This window comes from Amblyomma mixtum, chromosome 5 (assembly GCF_055824585.1).
Source record: "Amblyomma mixtum isolate Tamu chromosome 5, ASM5582458v1, whole genome shotgun sequence".
Classification (NCBI taxonomy): Eukaryota; Metazoa; Arthropoda; class Arachnida; order Ixodida; family Ixodidae; genus Amblyomma; species Amblyomma mixtum.
In genome coordinates, this window is record NC_143016.1 from 36,041,197 (window position 1) to 36,058,192 (window position 16,996).

At 43.9% G+C, this 16,996-nt stretch overlaps 1 protein-coding gene across 6 annotated transcripts in view; it reads right to left on the reverse strand.

Annotated features, from left to right (window-relative positions):
• The window catches only part of HDAC4 (histone deacetylase 4), a 252,546-nt gene that overhangs the window by 25,444 nt on the left and 210,106 nt on the right, over positions 1 to 16,996 (reverse strand). For 3 of the 6 annotated variants that reach the window (XM_089543942.1, XM_089543943.1, XM_089543941.1), the window contains 8 exons: positions 16,539 to 16,604; positions 15,186 to 15,382; positions 12,329 to 12,530; positions 10,106 to 10,220; positions 9,571 to 9,689; positions 7,602 to 7,724; positions 5,384 to 5,493; positions 1,357 to 1,479 (listed from right to left, as the gene is read on the reverse strand). In XM_089543942.1, the coding sequence (XP_089400068.1) occupies positions 1,357 to 1,479; positions 5,384 to 5,493; positions 7,602 to 7,724; positions 9,571 to 9,689; positions 10,106 to 10,220; positions 12,329 to 12,530; positions 15,186 to 15,382; positions 16,539 to 16,604 (1,055 nt within the window). The remainder of the gene's footprint in view (positions 1 to 1,356; positions 1,480 to 5,383; positions 5,494 to 7,601; positions 7,725 to 9,570; positions 9,690 to 10,105; positions 10,221 to 12,328; positions 12,531 to 15,185; positions 15,383 to 16,538; positions 16,605 to 16,996) is intronic. The other 3 variants (XM_089543945.1, XM_089543944.1, XM_089543946.1) reach the window with 2 other exon arrangements.

A 16,996-nucleotide genomic window follows, 5' to 3' on the forward strand; every position in this document is an offset into this window, starting at 1 on the left:
TTAGAATGAACAGGAAAAAAATAAAGCGAGGAAAAAATATAAAGTCAGTGCTTTAACTGCAGCTTGGGTTACAAACAGGTATAATTTTGCAAGCCTTATGGTTGCATCATGACAGCAATTAGAACGACCAGCCACAATTATCGCCCTAGTCATTCAATTAAAACAAAAAAAAAGCTATGATGGTTCAGAGTCCTTGCCTGGACAAAAGTCATCTCCCTGAAAATGCCGCAAACACATGACCCGTCGACGCAGTAACTGACTTGCCAATCCGCAATTTCTGCACCCAAAGCTGCCTTCTCTTAGGGCTGCTAGCAGTGGTTAAAAAATGGAATGATACCTCCAAGTTTTCCCACACACAGACATACAAAAAAGCAAGTAGCAGTGCTGCCAAGCTTTCATTTTGCCACAGGGACAACATTGGAAAGTGCTTGCTGCATGCAGCAGCACGCAACGCAAATCTGTAAGGCAAGTTCTCCATAGACGGGATGCAGTGCGGCAGCAGTGTGAGGTGTCTACATATCGTGGACATCACAAATACTTTTATAGGAAAACTATGACAACGCCTGAATGCGCTGACAAAGCACTCAAAAAGGAAGAAACAAACGCTTCCTGAGTGCTGCCGATCCTTCTTAGACTAATTGGTGACGCCACTGCAACGTGGTGTCGATTTTGTGAAAATCGCCAATAATACAATGCGTGTTTCTCCGAGATAAACTTAAATATAGAGTAGTCATTGATGGAAGCTTCTTCAAAGCAGCACGTGCCTATTACCATAATCCATGGCATAAAGTACTGACATAACTGATTTTTTTTACCAGTCGAACAACTTCTGGATTGCTGGCTCCTTACCGCAAACAACGATTTAGCAGTTATACTATTTTTAGTTTCATTCGGTGTGCTCTGCTCGCAATCAAAAGCTGTGCATGCCAGCATATGCAAACGGGTACTACTGCCTTCTTGCAGCTTCTTTGGATCAGCTTGCCAACCTATGCTGCTTTTATGGGGTTTAACATCCCAAAGTGACTCAAGCTATGAGGGATGCCTTAGTGGAGGGCGCTGGATAATTTCGACCACCTGGGGTTCTTTAACGTGCACTGACATCGCACAGTACACGGGCCTCTAGAATTTTGCCTCCATCGAAATGAGGCCATCGTGGCAGGGTTGAACCTGCGTCTTTCGGGTCAGCAGCCGAGCGCCATAACCACTGAGCCACAGTGGTGACTGCACATGCATACAGTTGCATTAAAAATGAAACAGGTAAAAATGTCCGCAAGCACAAAGTCCACGTGAGAAAGACTGCGGAAAGTTGGATAAACCAAGCAGCCCGGCACGAAGGAGGATAGCAGATGCACTCACAGCTGAGCTGGTGGCTACGGGGGGTCGCCCCAGGGAGATGTTGGGCATGGAGGGTGATGAGTAGAGGGCGAGATCATTGCTGCCACCCTGGCTCAGAGGGTGGTATGGAGAGGTGCTGGGCTCCTGGGGAAAGACATCGCATATAAGGTGCTGAACAGAGCAAGTGAGTGAGCAATGGGAAGGGACGCTTGACAGTCGCCGTGATGTGGGCAGGCAAAATATGCCTGCCCACGAGCTCATTCTAGGCACATCAACAATATGGTTAACAGGTAACAAAAAAAATTCAATCACTATACCCAAATGCAGAATTGCACCTTGCACACCTTTTCAGCTGATAGCACTTGCCTATGAGAGCTCGCAATGTTAGCAACACAGAGACTCACAGAGACAGGTGAAACAAGATGAGCAACCTTTCTGTAACAGTACAGTCTAACAGAGACTGAGAACCACGTTGAGAAATCTTAGCATTATGCCTGAGTGCACTTGCACCCAATGGTGTTGCATCTGAGGACAGCATTATACTGAATATCAGCACAAGTAAGCAAGATGCAAGAATGATGGAGCACACGAGCACTCCATTTACTCACACAAATATTTTGCATAGTAGTTAACTGGTCAAATATCATGCTCTATTGAAGATATCACCTCCCAAATATGAAGCAGATGCTTTCCTCCTGGGCCACCACTCTGGTGGACTTGTACAGATGCAACATATGATATGCTCTGCAGCATACACTACACATTACCCAGTAACACCGAACTACAATTCTGAGAGAAAAATACGAATTAAGTTTTGCATAGAATATACATGTTAAGCGGTCAAATGCGGCCTAGAAGTGACCAGGACAAAAACTGAGCTGACAACAGGTTTCTGTTACAAAAGCAACCAGCAATAATATAAATCAAGCACCCAGCAAGCAGGAGTATAACAAAGCTTATGTTTCGGATTGCAAAAGTTATGCGATCAGTCTGCACATCAAAATGCCTGCTTAATAATAATAATAATAATAATAATAATAATAATAATAATAATAATAATAATAATAATAATAATAATAATGTGCTCTAAATGCCCCAGCAAACATAACTTGTGAAAAATATTACTCAGCAAAGGTAAAGGCATGAATAATGATATAGTACCACATACTGAGTTCATGCAACTGAACACAAGGAACTGGTGACAACCATAACCTGACAAGTGACTAGGCGGAACAACAACAACATTATATTTGAGACAACAAGTTAAGGCTAGCGTACGAGCCAAAACAAAGAAAGTGACTCGTCCAAAGGTAGCTTCTAAGTACAAGGAAAGTGTCTTGGCAGCATAGCCACATTTGAAAGACGCGCTGTCTGGCAGTAGTTGCTTCATGCCAGGAAGCTCCGCAAATATTTCGAGTTTTCATGGGAAAGGTGCGCACTCACAAAGCGGTGTTGGACAAAATAACCCCTGCGTTGAACGAGAATAGGTCTTGGCGTCGCTATGCTCCACACCGGTTTTTAACAGCAGGAGGGAAGAAAAACAAAGCAAGAAACTGGCCTTTCTCGTCTCGCTTGACACATGTGTGTGCTCCCGAAATACAGCCATAAATTTCAGCAGAAAAAAAAAAAAAAAGCTGGCTGGCTGGTTTCTAAAAACAGTCCCTCGCCTGACCAGACTTGTAGGCTCCTGAAGTGCTCATACAGCAAACAGACTCCCAAGCAAGTACTGTCACAAGAAATAAGAAGGCTAGACAACACAGATGAATAGATGCAGGGCATTAAAAGAGTGGTCAGCATTTCAGTAAAGGGCTGTACACATTATCTTTGCAGCCAGTTGCTGAGAAGCAGCCAGTATGTTTGTGGTGATTAGATGAGAGTGACAAGGCCAAGTTCACAGCAATGACAGCGTACCCCTTAAGTCTTTATAAGAGGATTAATTGCACTTCGTGCAGTGTGATAACAGAAATGTGATAATATGACGTGCAGCACACCCTGGGCACTTTTTCTCTTATGTGACACATCTGTGAGAAATCGCATAACTCAAACAGAGGTGACAGTCAGCTACACAAAAGTAAGCTTTCTGTTTCTTCCATTGGTCCATTCTTTAGAAAGGACAAAGCTATGCGTTTCTTCAGGGAACTCTATTAGTGGAAAAAAGAAAAATGATAATTTTGCCTGTCTCAATGATTACTGAGTGAGATAGGAGGGAACTGAATGACAGCCAACCGCTACAAAAACACAAAGAAAAGGATCACGAACTTGGTTTGCAACACTGCTCAATATGCAACTACTGGTTACGTTCAGGCTAAAATTAGGACTCAATTGCAGAGTGCTACTCTGCATATTCATTCTGTAACAATAGAAGACTCATAAGCTTACAGACTTTCAGTTCCTTTTGGCTACACAAACGTATTCAGTCAACACTTGCGTTGCATAATATAGAACATCTCAGTGTAGACATTTTTCTTAACCGCCCAAAGACTGTGTACACAAGTGTGAAATGTCATTGCAACTTAATATGCCTTTACTACACAGTCCTACTGAAGCTATCTTGGGGTGAAGGTTATCTCTGAAGACATGCCACAAGAATTACTGAAATGCACTAAAAGAAAGAAGAACCAGTGGCACCTCGCAATAACAGCACAAAATACTTGTTGATGAAAACAGCGTGACCACAGTAAGTGGAGCAAGAAGTCCAGGCAGCCCACACACTTTGATGCCATCAATAACATGTGCTCAGATCCAGTAGCTTCCACGTGCAATACACTGGCCTTTCTTTCATGTATGTGTCTTTGAGCACCTGTCAGTTGGAGCCAGAGGTGTGTTTGTTTGCATGTGCAAAGGGAGGAGAGGGAAGAGGAAAAGTGACAAGCAGCTTGCATGTCTGTGCTTTCCACCTTCTCACCAGCTGTGCACCCCAGCATTTCCCACTGCATCCAATGGGTTCCAGTTTTGGAAAGTGCTAAAGTCGAATGCGCTCACAAGAGTGTTTCCCTTTGCTTTTTATTTTTGGCTCATTTTATCTCACTTGTTTTCCTACTTTTTTTTTTCTTACCTCTCTACCCCATGCCGCCTATATGTGAGCTCAGAGTGCGAGCAGCCATGGATGCGGCAGGGAGCACCTATTTTTAGCAGCATCCCCCATGGTGCATGCACTCCCTTCCAGGCTGGCACGATATCTTTGGACTCGCCAAATATAAACAGAGTGCCTCTCCTTTCTTCTGTGTTGCTCCCCTTTTTGCACCTCCCACGGCTCTGTTTTGTCATCCACTACGCATCCCAGCTTCATTCTTTCTTCAGATTCGCCTCCTTCACTCCTCTTGTGACTGACTCCCGATACAACAAGGAACATACACCGAGAACATACTAGTCATTATCGAAAGGCTTCAACACCACAGAAGTGCAGCGAGGTATAAAAGAGGCACGTAAACATCCTCAGTGTGTCGGCTGGACAGCCTGTGATTTAAGCAGCTACGCTTGTTGATGAAATAGTGCCATTAAACAGCAGCACCAATGTACACTTCATGAGTGGAGAATAAGACGTGCATACAACAAAGACTTCTGAAGATAGCAGTTAGGCAGATGAGACCCAAAATTTTCCTGCTTTAGGAAATTGCACAGTAAAATGTACAAGTGAAGTAAAGATGTGAGGAGTTGCAATCAGAATAAAAGGTAGCCACAATTAACAAGTAGCCAGGAAAACAAACTGCAAACAACGTCTTAAAAGTACAGCTGGTGACAAGTGCTGGAGTGGTAAGATGTTTAGTTTCCAGCTCACTAGGCTAAGAATAGATACTGGTCAGTGCCCACACTAGTCAGCATTCACACTATACGCAAAGACCACTTTGAGTGGCAGCACATTTTCACATCAAGACAAATGATCAGACTTGTAGAATGACGAGGTGTGCTTACACCAATACACGAGCTGCCCATTTCATTAAATTGAAAACCCAAATGCGCCAAGTTTAAGCAAAAATGCAAGCTTTGTTCTCATAGGCGCATTCTTGTTCAGTGTTGCAAGTGAGGTCATCATGGAGCAAGCACTCACCTCCTGTATGGGTGTGCTACCGTTACTGGAATGCAGAGAAGAGTGCAGTGACAGCGACCCATTGGGCGGGGATCCTTCCGACGAGTCCGGTTTGCTTCCACTGCCATCGACTGTTGTTTTTTGCAAATGACAGCAACAAAAGGTGATCAGCACTAGCCGCCATGACCCTTCCTACATTTAGGTTACCATCTTGCTTTTACAATAGTCTTGCAAACTGCACCTTCCTAAATGTCACATTGCTTATTTACATGCAAGCAAGGAGGTTGAGCGAAGTGATAAAAAAAAAACATCCAACAGATACAGCAGGAAATAGACCCCTTATGAAACCAAAGGAAGAAATTACAAATTCATTTAAAATTCACACACAGACCTCACTGTTGATGCATGTGCTTTAATATGCTAATCTGAATCCACAAAAATGTCAAGCGGCTAGTTCAAGACTAATTGCGCACCTATGGCATAGACTGCTTTTCACAACTTTGTGAAGAAAGCAATTTTGATCAACTTAGGAAAACAGCACAAAAGAAAGCGTTGTTTTTCTAGGATGCTGCAATATTAATATGCCCAGCTATCAATTTTGTTTAGGAACTTTGACACACCCTTGTGAGTAGGGGGCCACCTATTTTAGCAGTGCACGAGACACAGCAAAATGGGTTCAGGATGGCACTTACAGCACCTTCTTCAACACCAGCATGAGACAAATTTCCTGAAGGAAATTATCTGCTGAAATATGACTTGTGCATCCTCACCTATGGAACCAACCTCTAGTGGTCTGATGTTGAAATACCGAAGCCTGATCCAATACACAGCAGCTATACGCATGTGCCTGAGTTCATCCATCATCAGAAGCCAAAGAAAACTGAACGTATTTTGACTTTGTCAATAACGAGGCCACTGTGCTTTTTTTTAACAATTATGGAATTTGCACAAGGTGTGCAAAGTGAAGCCAGACAATATGCTCCACAGTGAGGCCTGGAGCTGCATATGTGCTTAATGCATCAGATTTCATTCTGGCTTCTAGTCACTGATGTCACTCAGGAAAGCACATGTATTCAAAATGCAAGTATTAGTCACTTCAATGAGCAAGAAACATGCACTGCAAGTCTCATTCACCATGCCATGCCTACATAATCACACTTCAGCATCAAAGGTTACTATGTGTAAAAGACAAAAAGACCACACATGCATTCAAAAAACTGCAATGTGCTATCTCCAGCAAACACATGCCAGCAGCATACGTTTTGATGCCAAGTTCAATGGCAGCTTGAAGAAGTGATACCAAACAGCCAAAAGCTATCATATTCTCTGTGCAGCATAATCCATGGTCAAATATACACCTGTAACAGCTTGCAGCAGAAGTGATACACCAGTACAGCACGCTGTGTGGCAGTTACCTTGAGCAGTTACCTTAAAATTACCTTGTGCAGTACTTTTGCACTACTATATATGGGGCTCACAGACAATATATCTAGCTGATACCCAGCACTACTGAGGCATGGGTGGCTGGAAATTAGCACAGTAAATGGGAGATGAGAATATGGAAAATGGAGGATAGAATGAAGAAAGTGCCCACTCCAGTGAGAAAATTATTTTAATCATGGCGTTCAGCTGCACTTTGGAGTGCCATTAGCTAACAAAAAGCTTTCCTGTAACGGACAGTTTTCTGTCACACAAACTTGAGTTCAGAGTTGAACGGCTCATAATCTGTGGTAGCCTAGAGTACAATACCTAAATTCTGAAAGTAGTTTGTCACATGCAAAAGAGAAAGATTCTTCCCATGAAAATCATATGCTTATTTCTGTTATAAAATTGAATTGCTTTTACACTTGCGTGTGTGCATGTGAGTGTGTGCACAAGTGTATTTATGCGTAGATGCTCATGTGCCTTCAAGTGCCTCTGGACAGCAAGACCAAAAAGGACCAATTCACTTGCGTCTGCAAATTCCATTCTTGTGAGCCTTTCAATACTTGCAACTTGCTTTCTTCCTGACTAACCTAACAGTGCAGTTCCAACTAAGGACCCAGGGTGGGACTCATTTGAGATCCCAAACTTGTGATGACAAGCATCTACATCGCAAATATGAAAGAGTGAGCATCAAGACCTGAAAGATTGGGAGGTCGGAGGGAGATAGAGTGTACAGGAGAGAGAAAAAATGGTTCAGGGAAAGAAGAGAGAATGAGGAAACGGGCAGCGAGGTCAGTGCCCGGTGTTTGCGTACTTGTAAGCGGCCGCCGCTTCAAAGGGATGGGCCCTTTGTCCTTGCGCCTCAGAAGCGGGCTGCTGCGCCTCTCAATTACTTTTTGCTTCAGCGCAGAGCGCACTTTAAGGTTTGGTTCCGACGCTGGAAGGTGACAGAGAAGGCACACACATGCTCGCTTGGAAAACATGCGCACAGGGGTAAAGCAAGCTAGGCCTGCAGCTATTAGTGCCTCGACTCATGTACTGGGGCAACCCCGCACACCTAACAGCAAAGGCAAGGCTGCAAGCGTCTGTCGTAGGTGCCATTTAGAGTGCCAGATGAGAGCTTACATGAAGAAATAACTTGTCCAAGCTGCATGTTGCTGCTCACACCCGGCATTTAAACAATGGTTCAGCTGTCTTCATAGTAAAATTCTCAAGCTGTAACCAACGCAGACTAAATGTACCAGTGTGGCTGTGTAGTACTGACACTAACTGCAATATTATTGCTATAATGCAACTACACTACTACACTATTGTGTGTAAACCAAGATCATGGTTGAATGCATATTAACTTAACATTTTTGGAACTTTTGGAACTTTTTCACACAAGCCACAGCGTAACTTCTAAAGCAGAAAATTCAAAATCAACAAATTAATCAAACTCTCAGACTCTTGAGACAAATACTAATTCATTAAAGTTTAGTATAGATATCAAAGAGTGCATTCAAATTAACAAGCCAGTGAAAGCTCATCCAAGATGACCCACAAGTACAATTCAAAAATGGACACCTCTCAGCGAGAGAACCGGCAGCACGTCAAATTTTAATCTATATCATGGCACTCTTTACTGGCACCGACACAAGAACAAGAAAGTAACATGTTTGCACATTTAAAAGAGCAGGCACTGCAGCCTTTTCACCTAAAAAGTAGACTGTGCATACACTAAGCAAGCTAGCATACAACTGCTACCTTGATACAGTTACCACCTTTCTAGGGAACAAATAAGAAAATTACATGAACAAAAACACTAAATAAGAATTTAGAGCATTAGCAATCACATGAACACAGCTGCATAAGTGTTTACATTGCTTTTAATCCAACAAGTACCTCCATATGAAGATGGTGACACTACTGTTTTCTCTGTACCAGCTGGAGATACATTACCAAACCGGTAAAATAAGCGCTGACCCTTTCTACATGAAAAAAAAAAAAAAAATATATATATATATATATATATATTCATATATGCAGGATTCGCTCTAATGTCATCGTTGTGTGGCTGCAGGTATCCAGGCGGTGCACAGCACAAGCCAAACAAGTGCAATTACTACTGGTAGTAGATTCACTCATATTGTTAGTATAATGAAAGGTACAGTCATATCCACATGAGGCAGGTTAGGTTTGTTTCGAGCAATGAAATCATGCCTCTTCCATTATGACAGGGCAACTCCTAAATCTATTCTTGAGAAGACATTGCTGAAGGTTCCTACAGGCAAGGCATACTGTTGTGCCAGTAGAAAGATATGCGTGACAACTCATCATCTATATTTACCACAAATGTGAAACTTACAACAGATTTAGTATAGTAACTAAGGGTGGCACATTTCAACTGTCAAACTTTGTGCACTGACTGATTCAGTTTCACATGACACAACTGCATAAACATGTCTGACGTCTTAGACCATTCGACTGGTCATGATATATCACTAAGAACTTCTTCAATGTCAAAATGCATTACGTATGAAACAACTTAAAGATGTGCAATAGATTGCGAAAGTACTTTTTTTTAACTCCGTCAGATAATAAGATTCATAATAAATCCATCAAAAGAATATTCAGTGCAGAAGACTGCCTACAGAAAGACTGCACCAGCTCAACATTGCTTACTGGTTGGTAGGCAGAAGTGCAACATAAGCAGTGAAGAAAAAAATGTCACAGTAAATGGTGCTATTAAGAACATCACAGCATATATGCACCATGCATGAAAGCAGAAGCATGCAACTTACCCGTTTTCCGGAGTGGGAAATCGTCGTCGTACTTCCCCAGAAGCAGATGTCTGCACTGAGGCGAAACAGCGCTTGTTGAAGGAGGCGAAGCTTGATCCAGAGATGAACGTTGCCTGGACCTGCGCAGAAGTACGCCGAAATAACTACTGTGTACTATGCTTGCTATGGCAAACAGAGAATTCAACACTGTTTAGCTCGAGTTTAATCAAGAACAATTTGCGGCCAGAACTTCAGCGCAAAGTTGTTTTAGCTATCCATGCGAAATGCATCAGGAAAGTACCAATGCTATAGGTATCGTTAAATAGAATAAAAATATGGTTTCTCCGTGAGATATGAATGAAAAAAAGCCAAGGGTGCATGAGGGATAAGTTTTAGATGTATGCAACCTTGCAGGTTCAGAAGTTTGCTCATCAAAAGGTGGTTGCAGCAGCCATCGAAATATTGACTGCAGCCTGTGGTGGCAGCCTGAAGAGCTTCAGTTTAAGCTTACTACCTGCCCGTAGCTGGACGCGGTGAAAGGAAACTTGGAACTCACCAATTTCTGAAGTTAGGTGGAGATGTGTTGGCATTGTTGGCTGCTGCTTCCCGCTGTTTCTTGTTCAGGACAAATTCCTGTAGCCTTTGCTTCACCTCAGACGATGCCACAGCACCTGCGTGGAAGGAATTTGAAGTTTACAGGAATGTCAGTACATACGACTGCTACAGTCCACGAATATTAACAAAACAAAATTTTTTAGCATGAACTTTTCCATGCAGATTTTTGCACATTGCATTCATTACTACATCTTGTACAGTTAAGCATTTGCTTTTTAACTACATGTTCATTTTTCAAGTACAGCGAAACAAGGCAATCTGGACAAATGGAAATGCAATATGTAATACTAGAACGTGCCGACTTGCTTACAATGGTGCCAGTGAGAATAAGCAGGTGGGGATCTTAGTCCTCTTAGTGATGTCGGACTTCGCACATATTCATCCATTTTGTAGTAATACACCAGAGAGATTGTTTAGACCATAAACTTGCCCTGAAAAGCCACAGTGCTGAGCTCTGCGCAACCTCACGTCACAGACCACCATCATGCACATTCATCCATAGACAAAAAAAAACAGCCGTGCTTGCAACTATTTTTACACCATTCCATTCCACGGACCACCAGAGCTTCCATTGCAAAGTTGCGCAGACTGGTCTGCGTGCCAGCACTAAATCAAGAAGCACCGACGGCTGCTTGGCTCATTTTGCAGGAACCGTCCGTGAGGTGAGCAAGGTTATGCAACTTGCTACCTACCTCTACGCTTGCCCTCCATCTGGCACCTCTTCTCACACAACGGGAGGAGGTACGTTCACGAGAAAACACGAGAAGCTGATTTCATTCATTCAAAATAGAAACCTGGCGCAGACACGCGATGCGACGTGTCGTGGGTGGTGGCCACCAACTGTGTGGTGGCAGCAGCATGTGGCTTGCCTGCTGCACACGCCCCACTGATAAAAACAGCACACCGGCAGCGAGCACGAACCAATCCTGCTGTCAGCGCTTGTTTCCCAGAACAAGTGCTGACAACAGAGGCTAGTCCTTCCTGCTTTCGCTCCTTGCTCTGGCTTTAAACAAGAAGGTCACACCATGGTAATCATCTGTCCTGCTGTTCAAACAAACACTTTCCAATGACTCGCCCCAGCAATAACAGATAAAGGACTCTGTCCACAGAAGGCAGCGGCCAGGCAGCAAGATATATGGCTACTGTAGATTGAAGACCAATATTTGCAGCAGTCCCTTAATCCTAAGCACTTTCTATTTTAAGCAAAAGGTAAAGTGAGACAAGAGCGCTGCATTACAGTTAAGAACTTGGCATAAAAATTCAGCAGATGTGAATAGTATGGCCCTTATGCTGCTCACTACTGAATATCAACCAAGTCAAGAAGACACTGCCTGTTCTTAGCAGCTTACACCCAAAAGTAAACTTTAGGTAAGCTAAAACCAATACATAGATCTGAAGTGCTTTACAAAGCAAGTAGCAGGACCAAAGATATTCTTGCTAAGGGAAGCAATTAGAAAGAATTAGCGACTTTCTTAATTTTGCTATCACTGAATAATAAATTTGCAACTACATTGTTGCCTTTCCTAACAATTCTACAACATGCATGACCAGCAAAACGTCTTAAATTTTTTCAGACTGAAATAAGAGAAATTCATAGGAATATTTCAAACCACACATGCCTGCTTTAATTAGGGACGGTAAATCCCTAATTAAATCCCACAGTCCAGAACTTCCATGGTGTCTTACAAATCTCACTCTGCCTGACTGATTCTTCCTTCCCTTTTGCACACAACTTCCTTTTATGATTCTCTATATTCTTCTTGTGCTGCGGGACGACCGCTGCCTGTGTCTACGTTTTCCATCTCCACCTTTTGTGCTGTTGTGAACTACCCAATGTCAACTCACTCAACTCTGTTTACTTCTACTAAACGGAAGACCAATACAATATAACCCCAATATCTCATTCAAAATAGCAAAAGGCAAACAAAAAGTAAAAAAAAAATCCCGAGCCAAACTAGAGTAACTGCAAGGGATATAACTTAGAACAACGATGTTGGCCAATCTCCTGCAATCCAATGCAAGCAAATGCAGAGGCTGCTGCGGTGCTTTGTTATTTGTAAGCTTAACGAGAGGTGAAGAGTGGAAGAAAATTGAATGTGGCCTGTGTGCACCGAGTGCTGTAGAAGAGTTAAGAAAGGAGAAGAAAGAAAACTCTGAGGCTTACTTTGCTCATGCTTGTCCTTCTTGCGAAGCTGGTCCAGCTGGCGGTCCTTTTCAATGCGCTCGCGCTCAAGCTTGTGTTCTTCCTGGATCTGGCGCTGATGTTCGAGGTATTCTTTGATGCGTTCCTGCAGCTGCTTCTCATGCTCCTGCGCCAGCTGCTGCTGCTGCCGCTGGTAGTGCTGAAGCAGTAACTGCTGCTGCACCTGCAGCATTGCGAGGAGCACATAATATGAGCCCACACTCTTGTCCCTAACATCCTTCTTCTCAGGTCGCCAAAGCATCGAAGACAGCACTTGCGCGTCAAAGGCAACTGCATCACAGAGGAGCACAAAGTGAGGTCAACTCCCCGAAACTACACAGAAGGCATCATGGTGGAGGGCTCCAAGTTATATTCATACACCTGGGGTCCTTGAACATACACGGACATCAAGCAGAACACGGGTTTTTCAGCACATTATGTCCCCTTTAAAAATGCATTCACTGCAATAGGGGTTTCATCTTGTGACCATGGGCTCAGGAGCCAGACATCACAGCCACTGAATAACCAGGCAGATAAGGTAGGTACACAAAGTGACATATTGTGTACACAAAGTGAGTACCAAAGTTCTCCGTGCATGTCCCATTAACCATGCAGTGCAAAGTAGCACATTATGACTATTTTGAAGGTGCTAGATGTATTTGCTATATGCTTTACAGAGGAAAATAAATAAGGTTAATTTAGCTTGCTTTCCCATGTGCTTTAGAAATAAGAAATAAGCAATGCATCACAGTACTATGATGACGTGAATGCAAACCACTGGGACTGCACAGCACAGATCAGGAAGTGACCAGCGTTGTGAAGCCACCATCAATCAATGCTTGACTGTAGAGCGGTCCCGTAATAGTACCGCCAAAAATGACTTCAAAGACTCCTAGTGTCTGCTGCAGTGCTTCCACAAACCTCGAACAGAAAACCCCACACTTCACCCAGCCAAGCACAGTACTTCACAAGAGTTCTGAAATCGGAATGCATACGACCAGCATCAAATGAGCACGTTGGAATCTTGGGATCACGAGAAATATTACCTAGTGGTGTTCTTTAGGCACTATGCACATACGCTACGGTGGGACTGAAAAAAAAAATGGTACGGTTTTAACGTATAGTTAAACAAAGCAGATGTGCGAAAGCATGTGTTAAGCCTGGTAGGCTCATGGTTTTCCTTTGCTGGGTTGTCGGCATGTCTGGCGACGATAGTTTGACAGTAGTGAAGGATGATTTACTGGGACGTGGGAAGTGCTGGCGACGAAGACTTTTGCACAAATAATTAGTGAAGTAGCTGGGTGAGAGGCAGTCTAGCAAGGGAACAGCAGTTCGCAATTGGTGCCGAGGTGCTGGAAGTAGTAAGAGAATATGTCTATTTAGGGCAGGTAGTGACCGCTGATACCGATCATGAGAGGGAAATAACTAGAAGAATAAGAATGGGGTGAAGCACATATGGCAGGTTCTCTCAGGTCATGAATGGCAGTTTACCAATATTCCTCAAGAGAAAAAATAGTATACAACAGCTGTATCGTACCGGTACTCACATATGGGGCAGAAATGTCGAGGGTAACAAAGAGGGTTCAGCTTAAAGGGACACTGAGGAGAGCACTATTAATATTTTTTTTATAGCAAAATCCGATAATTCGGCATTTCATGGCTTTGTTGCCACTTGGCCGGCAGCGAAAGATGCATTTATTTCTAAGAAATTTGAATTCGAAGTTGAAATAGTTTTTCGCGCCGCTCTGATTCAAACTTGGGGTTCTGCTATGACGACACAGAACTAAGTGACGTGACACATGACATTCACATGACGTAACGCAGACTCCGTGATTTCTGGCGGCCAGCAGTGCGGCCCAGCAGCAGCCGAAAAGAAAGCTACCGCCGGCCGCACGTTGAAGGCATCTATCGGCTATTGCGGCCGTCGCTTCATTTACATTTGCACCGGCGTTTTGCCAGCGTTACAATGGATCCCGTTCTCGAAGTCGTCAACGAAGTTCTCGCAAATAGACGCCTTTAGCATACCGTACGTGTACCTTGTTACCGTTAGCGGAATACCGGGAGCCCCCATACCGCTGAGAGCAAGCGCTGATTGGTCCCGGCGCTGCAGGAGCGCGCGTAGCTATCGGGTACGTGGCGCCATCTGGCGACGTCAAGGAGATTTGCGCATGCATTTGCTGCGCCTCAGTGATTCGTACCTTCTCGTGTCCTAGTGTTGCTAGAACTATTGGTTCTAGCAACACTGTTTTGTGCTATGACGCCATGAAGCTTGTACTTGCGAGTTTGGCCTGTGGCGGCGATACCTGTATTTTGGTTCTTGCTCTTTTCTATGTTACAGGAGCTTTGTTGTCAGTATGAATGGCGTTTTTGTAATCAGGAGCTGGTATTCTGTCGATGCAAGTCAACTTCAATTTCTCCTCAGTGTCCCTTTAAGTTAAGGACAACGCAGCAAGCTATGGAAAGAAAAATGATAGATGTAACGTTAAACGAGATCGGAAGTGGGTGGAGTGGGTGAGGGAACAAATGCGGGTTAATGACATCCTAGTCAAAATCAAGAGGAAGAAATGGGCTTGGGCAGGGCATGTAATGCAAAGGCAAGATAACCACTGGTCCTTAAGGGTAACGGAGTGGATTCCAAGAGAAGGCAAGCATAGCAGGGGGCGGCAGAAAGTTAGTTGGGCGGATGAGATTAAGATTTTGCGGGGATATGGTGGCCGCAACTGGCAAAGGACAGAGACATGGAGAGACATGGGAGAGGCCTTTGCCCTGCAGTGGGCATAGTCAGGCTGATGATGATGATGATGCTGAGTACAGAGCTCTCTTCCATAATCGCACATACCTGCTGCTCCTGCTTCAGCTGCAGGAGTTGCTGCTGGAACTGCAGGTGCTCCTGCTGCTGCTGCAAGTCCCCAGCTGCACCTGGCTGAACGGTGGCGGTGGCTGCCAATGGGTGCTGTGGCTGTGGCTGGTGCAACGGCTGGGAGCCACCTGGCAGCGAGGGGAGCCCACCCAGGAAGCCCATCACGCCATGCTGGTCTGCATTGCATACATGTACACACACACATTCGCATGCGGAGCCAACACAGGCCGGTAGGGAAGTCTCGGGGAGAAGGAAGAAATTTCACAGCCTTATCTAGTTGCAACGAGTGTAAGCATGACACGTCTGCAGAAGGAACCCAATATGCCACCTGCTGCTTTGTGAAGAAACTTTGCGGCTTTATGTCAAATCTCGCTGCCATACTCTTTGGGCTCCCAATCTCCCACAGTGTCAGCACCATGGTGGTAGCAGTGGCCAGTGAGTGCTCTGACTGAGACTGGTGCAATGTAGCCATTTTAAAACTGTTTCGTACATCAAGTTTGTGCTCCAAGCCTGTTGGTATGACATCGACATTCAGAACCACATTTAGTGTAACTCTAAGGAGCCAGTGGATGTCTAGGTATTGTTTCACCATGACATTAGCTTTTTTTTTGTTAAGTTCACTTCTTGAAACCCACAGTACACCACCTTAATGCGTCTCATGCTAAAATATATGAGGGAATTGGCTAGAGAAGTAACCTTGCAACATTATACTGCAGAGTGGAAGAGGAGAATAGGAAATGCCATGCAAAAAGATAGCCAGAGCAGGATGCAAAAAACACAGAATACTCAACAGGCATTACAAATGTGCATTTCCAGTAGGCTCTGGTGCTTATGCCACAGAGAATCACAGTGATTCAAGATCTCCCCGTGCCCTGTAGTGCTTAAAAACTAGCACAATTTTGACAACTAATGTACAACATGTAAGTGCAAGATATTACTACGTGTAGAGCTACCATGACATATAAGACAAGGAAGTATCCAAAAGGTTGTGGGGCTCTGAACAAATTGCCACAACTTATACAGCAATGAATGTAAAAGAATAACGATATGAATTTGGCCTCTGATGTGATCAAGTCTGTTGAGCTTACATTTGATTCACCTGTTGAGCTTTGAAGAAACAGCACAGCTCAAAAGAATTAAGTAGGAGCTAGATCTTCAACGGCTCTCATCCTATACTGGCAATGTAATACTGCCAGAGCTTTCGGCAATAGATGAGTTGCATAAAAAAAAAAAAAACTACAAGCAGGTCACATGCATTAAGAAGATAAAGTGCCTTAACCAGCTGAAAAAAAGAAAAGGTGCGAACAGCCACGATTTTCATTACTTGCATACCTTTTCTCTGAAGGTTGCTGCTGTATGGAGGATTTATTTCCATAGTATGATGGGTTCCCAGGTTTTCTGTAAGAAAGAGGAGAAATTTTTTAAGCACAGGCAATTTTCATTTTTCAGTTTACATGAACACTTGCAAGTGTTCTAATGGCACAAAGCTTGAATGGGACATGGAAGCCGCTGTTTCGGGCTCACTGCAGCATGTACTGGAGGCATCAAAAGATGTGAGGGTGCATGCAGAAAGGCAACAAGTCATACTCGATTAAAATGCACCCTTTTTAAAAAATTTCCCGTCTACGACTTTCACTGACACAGCCTGTGGGAAGGCCCAAATCTGCACACGAAGGCAGCCTCAGCTTGATACGCACACACATGCACGCACGCCACTGCTACCTCTCTCCATCCCGCGTCACCTTCTTCCTCACTGATTTCACTCGTTCATTTTGAAAACGGCCACAACA